General features: G+C 45.5%; 1 protein-coding gene across 3 annotated transcripts in view; it reads right to left on the bottom strand.

The window, feature by feature from the left end:
* Positions 1–12,077, bottom strand: part of kdm6a (lysine (K)-specific demethylase 6A) — a 30,991-nt gene that overhangs the window by 390 nt on the left and 18,524 nt on the right. For 2 of the 3 annotated variants that reach the window (XM_024286316.2, XM_036209599.1), the window contains 16 exons: positions 9,986–10,078; positions 9,839–9,910; positions 9,021–9,149; positions 8,634–8,954; positions 7,782–8,566; positions 3,815–3,944; positions 3,628–3,733; positions 2,510–2,715; positions 2,386–2,438; positions 2,235–2,309; positions 1,068–1,216; positions 880–994; positions 619–806; positions 408–549; positions 206–332; positions 20–133 (listed from right to left, as the gene is read on the bottom strand). In XM_024286316.2, coding sequence (XP_024142084.2) covers positions 20–133; positions 206–332; positions 408–549; positions 619–806; positions 880–994; positions 1,068–1,216; positions 2,235–2,309; positions 2,386–2,438; positions 2,510–2,715; positions 3,628–3,733; positions 3,815–3,944; positions 7,782–8,566; positions 8,634–8,954; positions 9,021–9,149; positions 9,839–9,910; positions 9,986–10,078 — 2,805 coding nt within the window. Of the gene's footprint in view, positions 1–19; positions 134–205; positions 333–407; positions 550–618; positions 807–879; positions 995–1,067; positions 1,217–2,234; positions 2,310–2,385; positions 2,439–2,509; positions 2,716–3,627; positions 3,734–3,814; positions 3,945–7,781; positions 8,567–8,633; positions 8,958–9,020; positions 9,150–9,838; positions 9,911–9,985; positions 10,079–12,077 lie in introns of all 3 variants that reach the window. The other variant, XM_036209597.1, reaches the window with a different exon arrangement.

Below are 12,077 nucleotides of genomic sequence, written 5' to 3'. Positions count from 1 at the left end.
TCTTGTACTGCTCCAGCACCACAAAGTTGTCCAGGTTGGCGCTGGCCCTGCGCGCGCAGTCCTGGCAGTGAACGATGTACGTCTTCCTGCTGTTGCTCTCACTGGTCACAAAAAGCAGGTCGAACACCTCCACCTGAAACACAGGAAGCGGCGTGAGCGCAGTGGCGAGGACGCAGCAGCCCGGTGTCCACATCGGTGAGCTTACTTCACAAACGCTGCAGTAATGCGCCGGCTCGCTCTGCGTCCTGCAGTGCCACACCAGCTCCTTCCCGGCAGCCTGCAGCATGTCCCTCTGCACCTGACACTGCTTCAGCGTCCGCAACAAGCAGTACCTGACAAACAGACGACACCTGTCAGCTCAGGACCGCACCCACAGCAACCTGGGTCCTAAACCATCCAGTCCTCACTTGATCATCTCAAAAAGCTTATGGTCCGAGACTTTGATGTTCCTCGCCATGTTCCAGGAGAGATGGATCATGGGGACGATGGATTTGACGCTCTGCAGCTTGTTCCACTCGTAGCGCTCCACTGCCAGCTTGTACTGATATGCTGTGGATGACATAAACCCTCCGTCAGCTTCCTGTTATGAATCCCCTTCTGAGGACCTGCTGCTCTCACCTGTGAGGGGTCCCACGTTCCACGCAATATTGTTGCACCAGCCGATGGCCTGAACCCAGTGGATGGCGCCGGTGTTGAGCCACACCAAGTCTCCAGGCCGCTGGATGAAGCGGTAAACGGGCACGTCGGTCTCGTACAGGTCCTCCAGGTTGGGCCACCAGGAGCCCATCAGAAAATTGATGTTGTTCCTGCAAAAAAGTTACAGGAGACATCAGTCACCGAGGACCGCTCAACAAACCGCCGCCACTTCCACCGCCATACTTTTCACAGAAGCTGTTGATGACGCCCCAGTACGCCTCAGGGACGGCGAACCATTCGCAGTCGCCGGGACCGATGTTGATGTTGACGGAGCAGAAGTTGTTGTTCTCCTGGTGGCCTGCAAAAAAGAAAGATTGGAATGAAAGGAGCAAAGGAAGAGAGTCCGGGAGAGAAGAAAGCAGAGGGACTACCTGGCGTCCTGCAGCCCGGCACCTTCATGTACAGCTGGACGGTGTTCATGCCCAGGATGGTGTGTCCCACGTGACTGAGCAGGTTACCGGCAGACACCACCCGGGCAAAGGCCGGCAGCTTGGTCAGCTCCTGCAGCTGCAGCTTCCACCTGGAAAACACACTCCTTAGCACACACGTGTCAAAGTCAAGGCCCGGGGGCCGGATCCGGCCCTCAGGGGAGTCGTATACGGCCCTCCAGATCATTTTGATTTATTATTAATGGATGTTGCGCTTACTTTTAACTTGTATATTTTTATTCTGAGAAAATATTTCTGCCTTTTCATTTGTAATTGTGTTAAACAGTTCCAGATTTAAAAGCTGGCATTCTGATAGATTTTTTGACTGTTTTGGCATTTGCTGAGATTTTTAGGCTGTTTTATAGTTTAGTTAAATCTTCTGCTACATACTAGCTAACCAGTCTTTTTTTAAAGTTTATAGGCTAATTTGGCATTTAGCTAATATTTTAGCTGGCTATCAGCTTCAAAGTTTTCAGCTATCAACTTTGGGATTTTCAGCTATCAGCTTCAGCATTTTCTGGGATAAACTTCAGTGTTTTCAGCTTATAGCTTTAGAGTTTTCAGCTATCAGCTTCACTGTTTCCAGGGATAAACTTCAGTGTTTTCAGCTTTTAGCTTCATTGGTTTCAGCTTGTAGCTTTATGATTTTCATCGAATAGCATCCGCGATTTCAGCTATCAGTTTCAGCGTTTTCAAACATCACCTTCAGAGTTTTCAGCTATCAACTTCAGCATTTTCAGGTATTACCTTCATTGTTTTCAGCTAATAGCTTCAGCGCTTTCAGCTATATCTTCAATGATTTCAGCTATCAGTTTCAGTATTTTTAGCTATCAATTTCAGCATCTTCAACTATCAGCACTGTGGCCAAATACAGCTTACATCATTCACACTGGCATTATTGCAGGTAATGCTATATATTTATATTCATAATTATCTTAAAAAGTTACGGGTTTACAGTTTTCATAAAGTAGTTTTAGATTGTTCAATAATATCCTGTTCGGCCCGTAACCTAAGGTGTGTTTTAGATTTTGGCCCCTTGTGCGATTGAGTTTGAGACTCCTGCCTTAGCAGGAAGAACAAGTCGAGGGAAAAATGCTGCTGAAGACTCACTTCTTCTCGTCTGAAAGGTCGATGTTGGTTCCAAACTTGATGTGCTTGAATGGAGCTTTTCTTCTGCGCATCAAACTGAGAGAAAGCGAGCAGAGAGAGGTTGATAAAAACACAGTGAAAAACCAAATCTACAGCTAAACATACAAAATACCTCTCTGGGGAACCTGCTTCTGCCTCCACCTCTTTCTTTTTCTCATTCTCCTCCTAAAAGACACAGAGTTATGTTTTATTTTCAGTTGAGGTTCTGTGCATGGAGTTCTGGAAGGCGTTCTGACCCGCAGAGACTCCTGGAAGGACGAGGCCTGGTACTGGGCGTATTTGAGGATGGTGGTGTGGGAGCGGCTGCTCTCGCAGCGCCACATCTTCTTGCTGCCGCTGGGGTCCCAGTTCTCATCGGCGGGCTGGGCGAGCTGGGTCCGCACCTCCACCAGGTGTTCGGGGTTGGCCTCGACCAAAGTCTTTGTGGAGAACAGCCCTAAATCTGTGGTTATGAGGCAAAGAAACAGCAGAAAAACATATGACGTGAATGACAAAGGGATGCAGATGAGGTTCTCACACTTAAAGTCCCACTCTGATCATTTTTGATGTATTTTCAAACAAAAAGATTAATAGCTCTATACTTCCTCCAGAATACACCGATCTCAAACACTAAGAAAAACTTTGGTGGAAAGTCTGATCCTTGATGAGATTAAAGCACATATTATCTTATGCGGTCCAGAGCGGCACTGTTATGATCCGGTCTGGCACAAGACAATATGAAAGGAAATCATACGAGCTTCTGTCAAACATAAAAAATAATTTCACATTTGGAGAAATTATAAAGCATTTCCTTTTATATTTCTCTTTTTATTCATGCCACAAAAGAAGCATAATTTATATTTATTAAAAAATACATTTTAATAAAACTTACAGCAGTAAGTTTTGATCAGTACAGAACAAACCCAAATGGATCTTTTACTGTTAAAGGTTGCAGATTCCTGTTCTAAGATAAAAGCTTGAAGATTACTGACTCTGACTGTACTCCTCATACTGATGAAATGTCTCACAGTAATGATGCTTCTGGACCTGAACCTTTCCTGAACTTTGGATAAAGTCAGCTTTAAGTTCAGTCAAACTGTTTTTAGTCAAAGAATTATCAAATACAGTTTATTTTACAACAACAACAACGAAAAGCTGTTTCAACAGTTCCAACATAATTCTAATTCTTCCTAAAAGCTGCTGTGGGTGGAAGGAGCTTCAAGGACAGATCTGTGGGGTGAGTGCAGTAACGCTTCTCACCTGCAGGTGGTGCTACTGTCACAACTGTAAGAAGTCATGAGGATGGAGGGCGAGTCTAAAACACCCACGATTCCATGCTGTCTGTCTAACGTGTGAGGTGCTGATGGCGTCTTACCCAGCTTGAGCGCTCCAGCCAGCCCCCTGATGACCGTGACCGGGTTGGCCGGGTTGGTGCAGAACTGGTGGAGGGGGGGGAAGAAGGCATCCCTCTTGTTCTCCAGCTGCATGTCAGGTAGGACACAGAGGAGCGTCAGGGAAGGAAGGAGGATGGAGAACCTCACCGCCATGGATGTTTCACTTACATAGATACTGGGCGTGGGGGGGTTGAGCTTGTCTTTTGGGAGCGGAGGAGAGGGGGGAGCGGGAGGCCGCGGAGGGGGACACCGGTCCAGGAGGATGCTGCTGGTGGACAAGCCGTTCTTCCCCAGATTCCTGGAAAAGCAGAACATTCCCAGAGCTTTAGCTTTCCTTCAGTGCACTAAACATATAAACGTGGACGGAGGACGCCACTTCAGAGATGAAAGTCTGACATTCCACGGGTCAGACTCCACCCCCACGTCGATTAGGAATAAACCATTTCAATGTTTCTGTGTTCCACAATAACCAAAGCATCAGTTAGGAGCAAAGGTTAGAGCTCCACCTACAGATAAAAACCACCTTTGAGGAAAAAACAGAACAGCCTGCAGTTTCACCAAAATACACTCATGTTCTTCTGAGGCTTGTGGGAGTTGTAGTGTATGGGTGAGTCTGTTGTAATCATTGACTCTACATGAGACCTGGACTGAGTGACCCCTCCCCCTATGTGTTCCAAACAGGAAGCAGCTGCTGGCTCCAAAAAGCCAAAATCCCACAGACTTCTTTAGAGAAATGAACAGCTATTACTAGCTGAGAAACGGATCACAAAACTTACGGTTCAGATCATTTTTCAGATCAGTAAAAAAACAAGATAAAAGCCAAAAATGTATTTTTGGAAAAGCTTCAAAACAAATATTTAATGTCTTTTGCTCATCGAGGCCTATTTATTAAAACAAAACATCTTTAAACATTGAAGACAAACAACAAGCCAAAACATGTTTCTGATGACATTTACATGTCTTTAGATCTACAAAAACAGAGAACAGAAGGTTATACATACAAAACCAAATCCATCTAATTTTCTCTCCCCACCTCCCTGATGTCCACAAATAAAACAGTTAAAATTAAACTTAAAATTATTTTTTGGTATTCATTGTTTTATTGAAAATAACTCTGGAAAATGTAAACATTGTTATCTATAAAACATGGTGCTGCTGTGCCCGCTGTTCCTGGTGATTTATGATCCCCTCTGGCCTGCCGTACTATCGTCCCTGACTGCATTTGTCGTGGTTACAGAGAAGTGCCTTTCTCCTGTGAAGGACAGCTGCTGCTAAGGTGGATCTCAACTGAGAGATTCTCTGAATCCAGAAATGGAAAGATGTAACAATGCTTTTATTCAGCTCTTAAAATGAAATAATCCTGATATCCATCGATCCACATCCTCCATGATTAAGTCAAGAAAAGTTTTTGACAGAAGCTCCTCCCACATGCAGCGGAAGCTTCAGGTGAACAGACTTTAAGATAACCGTGAAGCAGCTACTTTAGGGTTTGTTAAAACAAAGATGATTTACAATTGATTTAAATGATGTGAGCGTGGGGGTAGGGGTCGAGGTGGTCCGCCGTACACGGATGTGCCGAACCGTGTCTTCTGATCCGTACAGATAACACAATAATCCCGGACAGACTCTGTGAGAAACGGGCCACTCTTGGTATCCCTCCCCCCACATGCAACTGGATCTACAACTTCCTCTCAGACCGCTCACAGGCTGTGAGACTCGGCCCCCACCTCTCCTCCACCTGCACACTCAGCATCGGCTCTCCTCAGGGCTGTGTGCTGAGCCCTCTGCTGTACTGCCTCTACACCTACGACTGCAGTCCAGCCCACCACAATAACCGGATCATAGAATTCGCTGATGACACCACAGTGGTTGGACTCATCTCCAGAGGGGAGGAGTCTGCCTACGGGGAGGAGGTCCTGAAGCTGGCAACCTGGTCTTCAGAGAACAACCTCACTCTGAACACCAAGAAGACCAGGGAAGTCATCATCGACTTCAGGAAGCACAGCCCGGACCCCGCCCCCCTCCACATCAATGGTGAGCTTGTGGAGAGGGTCCACACCATCAGGTTCCTCGGCGTCCTCATCTCAGACGACCTCTCTTGGACAGCCAACATCACAGCTGTCATCAAAAAGGCTCAGCAGCGTCTGCACTTCCTGAGGGTCCTCAGGAAGAACCGCCTCTGCACCAACCTGCTGCTGACCTTCTACCAGTCATCCATCCAGAGCCTGCTCACGTACTGCATCACAGTTTGGTTCGGCAGCTGCACCGTCGCAGACAAGGAGAGGCTCCAGAGAGTGGTAGACACAGCTCAGAAGATCATTGGATGCCCCCTCCCCACCCTGACATCTACTCTGCACGCTGCCTCAGCAGAGCTCAAAACATCATCAAGGACAGTTCACACCCCGGTTCGGACTTGTTTGCCCTGATGCCCTCTGGAAGGCGTTACAGAGGCATCAAAACAAAAACAAACAGACTGAAAAACAGCTTCTTTCCAAAAGCAGTATCTATGTTAAACTCCAACTCACACAGATAACTGCTCATCATGCTGTACAGTACATGTCCATATATTTATGTACTGCTTATGTACATATGCATATGTAAATCTGGTTATTTAAATGCTCGCTTTTTTGCACATCCATAATGTACATATATGCTCATAGTCTTATATGGCACAGTTCATTGTATATATTTTTCTACATATTTTTTATACTTTATACCATATTTTATATTATGTTCTGTATTTTTTATGCCAATTTCTTTGCACTGAAACGGTTGCTGCAATTTCATTGTCCTTGTGATAATGACAATAAAGGTCTATCTATCTATCTAGATCACAGATTATCCCGTTACACCCCCAGTAGTGATGTATGAATGACGTCCCTTTTAATTCACGGAAGTGCCAACAATTGGAAAATGATCACGGAGGATGAATTAATAATTATGGTTTGTGCTCGGTTGGAATTCTACGACACCAAGGCTTTCATAAATCAGAATAGAGCTGTGAAAGAAAAAGGCTGAAGCAAGATTCACCAGATTTACACCAATTTAACACCAAGTGTCTTCTAACTGTAGGAGGTAAAGATGGACAAGTAAACAGTAGTAGAAGAAGAAGCCCCTCCCTGCTTGTCCTATGTGAACACAATGGGCTACATACATGTTTCAGAATTCACGTTTACCACATTCAAGAACACGCATCACACGCCCAGAGTGACCGTAGCTTTAGGGGTGTGGACGTCCAAAAAGCTCACTCCTCATTGGTGAGAATGGTTGTCATAAAAGCGCCAACACAGACCGGCTTGACCAATCACGGCTTACTGACGTCATCTGGCTCCAACATGGCGACGGCTGTATTACAAAGAATGGAGACTGAATCGACTTCATTTGGCTAAACCTGGAGGTAAACTATTTTCTATAGGTAATGTCACACTGACTGACTCCAGTTCTCATATACAATCAATGGGAGTAACAGCCTCAGAAAAAGAGCGATGTGATAATCTTAGAATAAGGTGGTGGTAGTGTGATGGTCTGGGGCTGTTCTGATGCTTCTGGATGATTCACTTTGGTACATTTACCTACGAATTCTGCTTTAAACCAAAAAAACCTGTAGAACATCCATCAGCTGATGTGTGTATGGAAGAGCGATCCATAACACACCAGCTGATCCACTTCCAAGAACAACAAAATAAGTCTGGAGTCAAAGCATTGACCCGAGACGCTGCCACGTGGCTTTAAGTGGAATAAACAAGACGAGTGAATCCTGAATCCTTCCACAGTGCTGTGAAAGAGCAGATTCCAAACGCCTGATGCAGCTTTCTGCTACTTCAAGTCAGTTAAAGAGATTGGGATGAAATCGAATGTTCACGCTGAGCCGTGCAGGTTTGGTTTTGGGGGTGTGGTGATACTTTGGTGATATTATGTTTTTCCCATATTAATAAATACTACAGGCTAAAACATTTACTTGTTTTGGAAATATGAAAATTTTACTCAACTTCCACCAAATTTCACATCATCCTGCACCAGCAGGATACTTTAAAACATAAGCACTGAATGACCAAAAACAACCAATTATTGGAAACAGTTCAATAGCCTGGAGTTGTAGCTCTTTAAAAGGATGTGTAATCTGGAAGCTTCTTACCTGCACGCTTTGAGCACTTCACTGGAGCTGGGATAAATGGAAACTGAGGACCAGGGACTCGGACCAGAAGACAGTCTGTGAGCCCCCCACGCCGGCTCTGCCTTCAGCGGACTCCTGTTCCCGTTGAGAGCAGGCCCCTGACCGTGGATGCTGGACGAGCAGTTCGGGCCGTCGGGGGTGCGAGGGGAGGCGGTTGTGGCGGCACACAGAGAGGAAGAGGCACCGGCGTGCTCCGTGGCAGCATGGAGACCCGGGCGGATGTTGTTGGTTTTCTCTGACCCTCCGTGGGTGCTGCAGTCAGCATGGTCTGCACTGGTTGCATTGGCTTTTCCCTTTAGCAAGGCTGAGAGTTGAGGATTGTCTGAACTTAGCATACTGGGGGCAGAGGAGCCGTCCGTCCCCCCCGGCTGGATGTGATTAGCTAATCCCTCCATGGGGGTGGTGCTCGGACTGTGTGGAGCTTCTCCAGAAGGCCTGATGCTGCCCAACGTTGAAGCTCCGCCCCTGCTGCCACCTGAAGGTGCGTTGTCTTTGGTGTGGACCCCTGAGGTAGTAGCAAAGTGGGGAGGCGAGGACAGGTGGTTGGGAGTTGTTTGGGGGGAGGTGGGGGACAAAGAGGAGGCCGAGGAGGAGGCAGTGCAGGGCCCAGAACCATGTCCAACCTGATTCAGGATGCCGGTGGAGGAGGAGGAGGAGAGGGGGTTCTGGAGGGGGGAGGAGGAAGAGGAGGAGGGGGGTTCTCCATTAGGACCTGCCGAATGTGAACCTGGATCTTTCTGAAGCTCCTGGACAGAGAGGAAGTCAGAGGTCACTTTAAAACACAGTGGAGAGGTGCAGGCTGGCGGTGCTCACCTGAGTGGTAGTGTTGCGCTGCTGGCTCTTCCAGGTGTCGTCTGCATGGATGGGGCTGCTGGTGCTGCTGGTGCTGCTGGCGGCTGCACAGGTGTGAGGTAGAGAGGTTTTCTGAGAGTAAGGCACATTTCCATTGACCGTGCTGCCACCTCCCAACCACAAGCTGGGGCTTTTGTCCGGGTGCCCCTGCAGTCCCGCCGCAGGACTCATCGAACACGCCCCGTTGGCAGAAGGGGGGCGGACCGGGGGGGAGGAGTCACCCGACGGGCCGTTGGAGAGGCCGGGCCGTGGCTGGCCTCCGTCTGCCGCCAGCTGCCTCATCTGAAACATGGAGCTGCTCAGGTTTCCGTTTGTCAAAGGAACGTTCGGAGGAGGCCGCAGACGCACCTGCTGCTGCTGCTGCTGCTGCTGCTGCTGCTGCTGCTGCGCGGCAGAGAACTGCTTCTCCAGGAGCTGAAGCATCTGCAGCTCCGGGGGCTTCAGGCTCGCTCGGTGGGCCCGCAAGTGATCCAGGTGCTACAAGTCACAGCGGAGATGCATTTAAAAGGGACCCTGAACGCATCACGGACAGCAACATAAAAAATGAACTTTTCAATGTAATGAAATGAAGTTTTTGTGGTGTTTTCTCATGATGGACATATATGAAGAAAATGAATAGAGTATTTATTTATTAAAATCATTATGATTAAGGAGTGGACAGAAAGAGATTGTTTGTGACGTTGACGAGCTCTCCGCTCCATTCTGATGCATTCACTTGTAGACAAATAGATCCACGAATGCATTCTAATGAACTCCTGCCGGTCTGCAGAAACCATGTTCTAGACTGTGACAGTAAAAAAAAAGGCTAAAAACATCATAATCATTATTAGAAGACCAGTGGGAACATTTTTACACAGATCAAAAGATGATCGGAGTAGGACTTTAACAAATAACACCTGGAAGTACAATGAGGAAAACCAACTACTATACAGACATTTGTGTTATGTGGTGATGTGTTACTGACTAGAGTGTGCAACAGATGAAGCAGGAAACAAAATGACATTTCTATGACACCTCGACTGTCTGCTCACAGGCATTTACATAATGAAATATATTGTCGGACTCTTTGATTTTCATTCTCCACAATTTGCGTTTTATCCAATTGTTTGTATTTCTACCATGAATGCATCACTTCCTGTGTATTGTGATGACTGACTCATCATTACCTTGAGTTTCTGAGGGGTTAAATAGCAGCTGGACATCTGCGGTTGGTTGGAGCTGATGGAGTCTGCAGCACTCTGTCAACGAGACAACATCAATAAGCGGAGCTCCAAAGCTTTCAACAGAGGAGAAGCCAGAGCTCTGGGTCACACCTTCACCGGGCTGGCAGTTCGTTTCTTCTTGGCCGGACTAGCTTGTGGGTCTGAGTGATTGCTGGCAGACGGGGCTTCACCACCTTTACAGGCCTGGAAATCCAACAGAGAGATGAAACCGGTTCTACAGGTGCAGGTGGGTCCATGAGGGACAAACAATTGATATGCTACTTAAAGTCAAATGGTCAGTAGGTACTAATACATTGTATTTATTATATAATCAGGGTTCCTACATGTTTCTTCAAGTTAAATTGAAGACTTTTTAAGACCTTGCAAATGGGAAAAATTAAGACCAATTTCTCTGCCTACTTCCCATTCCTCTGTACACAGAAAAAATGAAATCCTTGTCAGTAACGGAGTAACATAATCAATTACAGTTCAAATTTTAGTAATTAAACTACAATTATAGACTCCAGAAACTCTTCATTACTTCGTTACACACGTTAGCGCAGTGAAACCATCTGTGACTAATGAACCAAACTTGTGTAAACAGTTTGCTCTGGTGTTGTCTTTTGGTTAAATGAAATAAAACGGACACTTGAAAAAAAGTGTACTGACGGATGTGTGCAAATCCAGAGTTTGAGATTGGTCAAAGTAAGATTAAGAGGCTAAACATGGACAAACTCCAACAGGCAACTGGATATATTTGAATATTCAATTTGTTGAAAACAAAGGAACATTTTTAATTGATTATTGTAATAAAGAACACGATAACTGCAGGGAATGTGTCTCCTTTCTGATTTTCTTCTCTTCTAATTTTCGCTTGTACATCTCATCAATGTACAATTATCAAAATTGCTTTTTCATTTTCTTCTTTGACCATTCATTCTGTAACTTAATTAAAATTACAATTTCAATTTCAAAAGGTTCTTTGGTAAATTTGTACCAAAATTCAATCAGAAATACCAAATTTGAAAATGAATAACAGAAATACTTTTTCATTTTCACAATGTACCTGCAATATTTGTCTCTAAAAATAAAATGAAAAAGCAATCCTCAGAATGCTTTTTCATTTTCTTCTTCAACCCCACTCGTTCTGCGACAGAATCAAAGTCACAAAGCCAACTGACATTACTTTGTCGTTGTCACATTCTGCCGCACAATAAGTGTCTCAAAAATCTATAGGAGTTCTGGAGCGTCCCAAGGACGCACGACGATGACGTCAGAGCTCCTCCTCCTGCTCTGGTTTGGTGCGTGCTGGAAACTACATGCTGTTCTCGTTGATTTATGTAGAGAAAATGGGCAAAAAAGGAAGGAAGAGGAGGAAAAAGGAGCTCAAAGCTGAGATTGATCATTTCCAATTAACTTTTGTTTTTTTAAACCTTAAAGACTGAGAAAAGCGGGATACACAGGGGATAGTTTGAATTGTGTCCGGTGTGAATGATTGCACCCTTAGATTGGGGGTGGGGGCTGTGTTAGAGCAGAAATTTAGGTCAACTTCAGCACTCTTTCTACGGAAGCCGAAAACGGCCTGCCTTACTTTTATTTTTTTTTTTTGGATCGTTTTCTCGTGATAACAAGATAATTAATAATGAAGAAGGAAGAGTCCCACACTCCCTTTCCCGCACGGAGAAGCAAAAACTTCAGCTTTAAGTCTATTTATTTTGTGGTTAACAAGAAAAACAGCAGAAGGACACTCCAGAAAAGTTGTTTTTAGTCTATTTTCTTTTATTATTTTATTAGTGGGTCTACACTCCTCAAACCCCTTCAATCCGTCTTATCCATCAGCCCTCAGCCCTTATTTCCCACAGATCACAGCGCAGACAAGAATCTCCGCATGATGTGTTCAATGAACTCCGGACATTAGCACACCAAAAGAGCCACTCAGCCCAACTCAATCCGCTACTATGGTTTTGTCATTTTTATGCAACCTCGGGGAAACAAAGCAGTTTTCAGAAAAAAATTCAATTGATTATATATGGATCATTGCTGATATTCAACGTTCTCTCTGATAAACTGCTTTGTTTTGATCCTGATGTCAGGATCTCAGTGAACTCACCATGCAGACACGCTCTGCAGCTCTCTGTCTGTCGATGTTTGTTGAGAGTTTTGGGGGAAATTAAGGGAGTGGCTGGTGCGTGAGACTGAATTA

This window comes from Oryzias melastigma, linkage group LG21, assembly GCF_002922805.2.
Source record: "Oryzias melastigma strain HK-1 linkage group LG21, ASM292280v2, whole genome shotgun sequence".
In the NCBI taxonomy this organism is placed as follows: Eukaryota; Metazoa; Chordata; class Actinopteri; order Beloniformes; family Adrianichthyidae; genus Oryzias; species Oryzias melastigma.
This window is presented reverse-complemented; position numbering and strand designations above follow the sequence as displayed.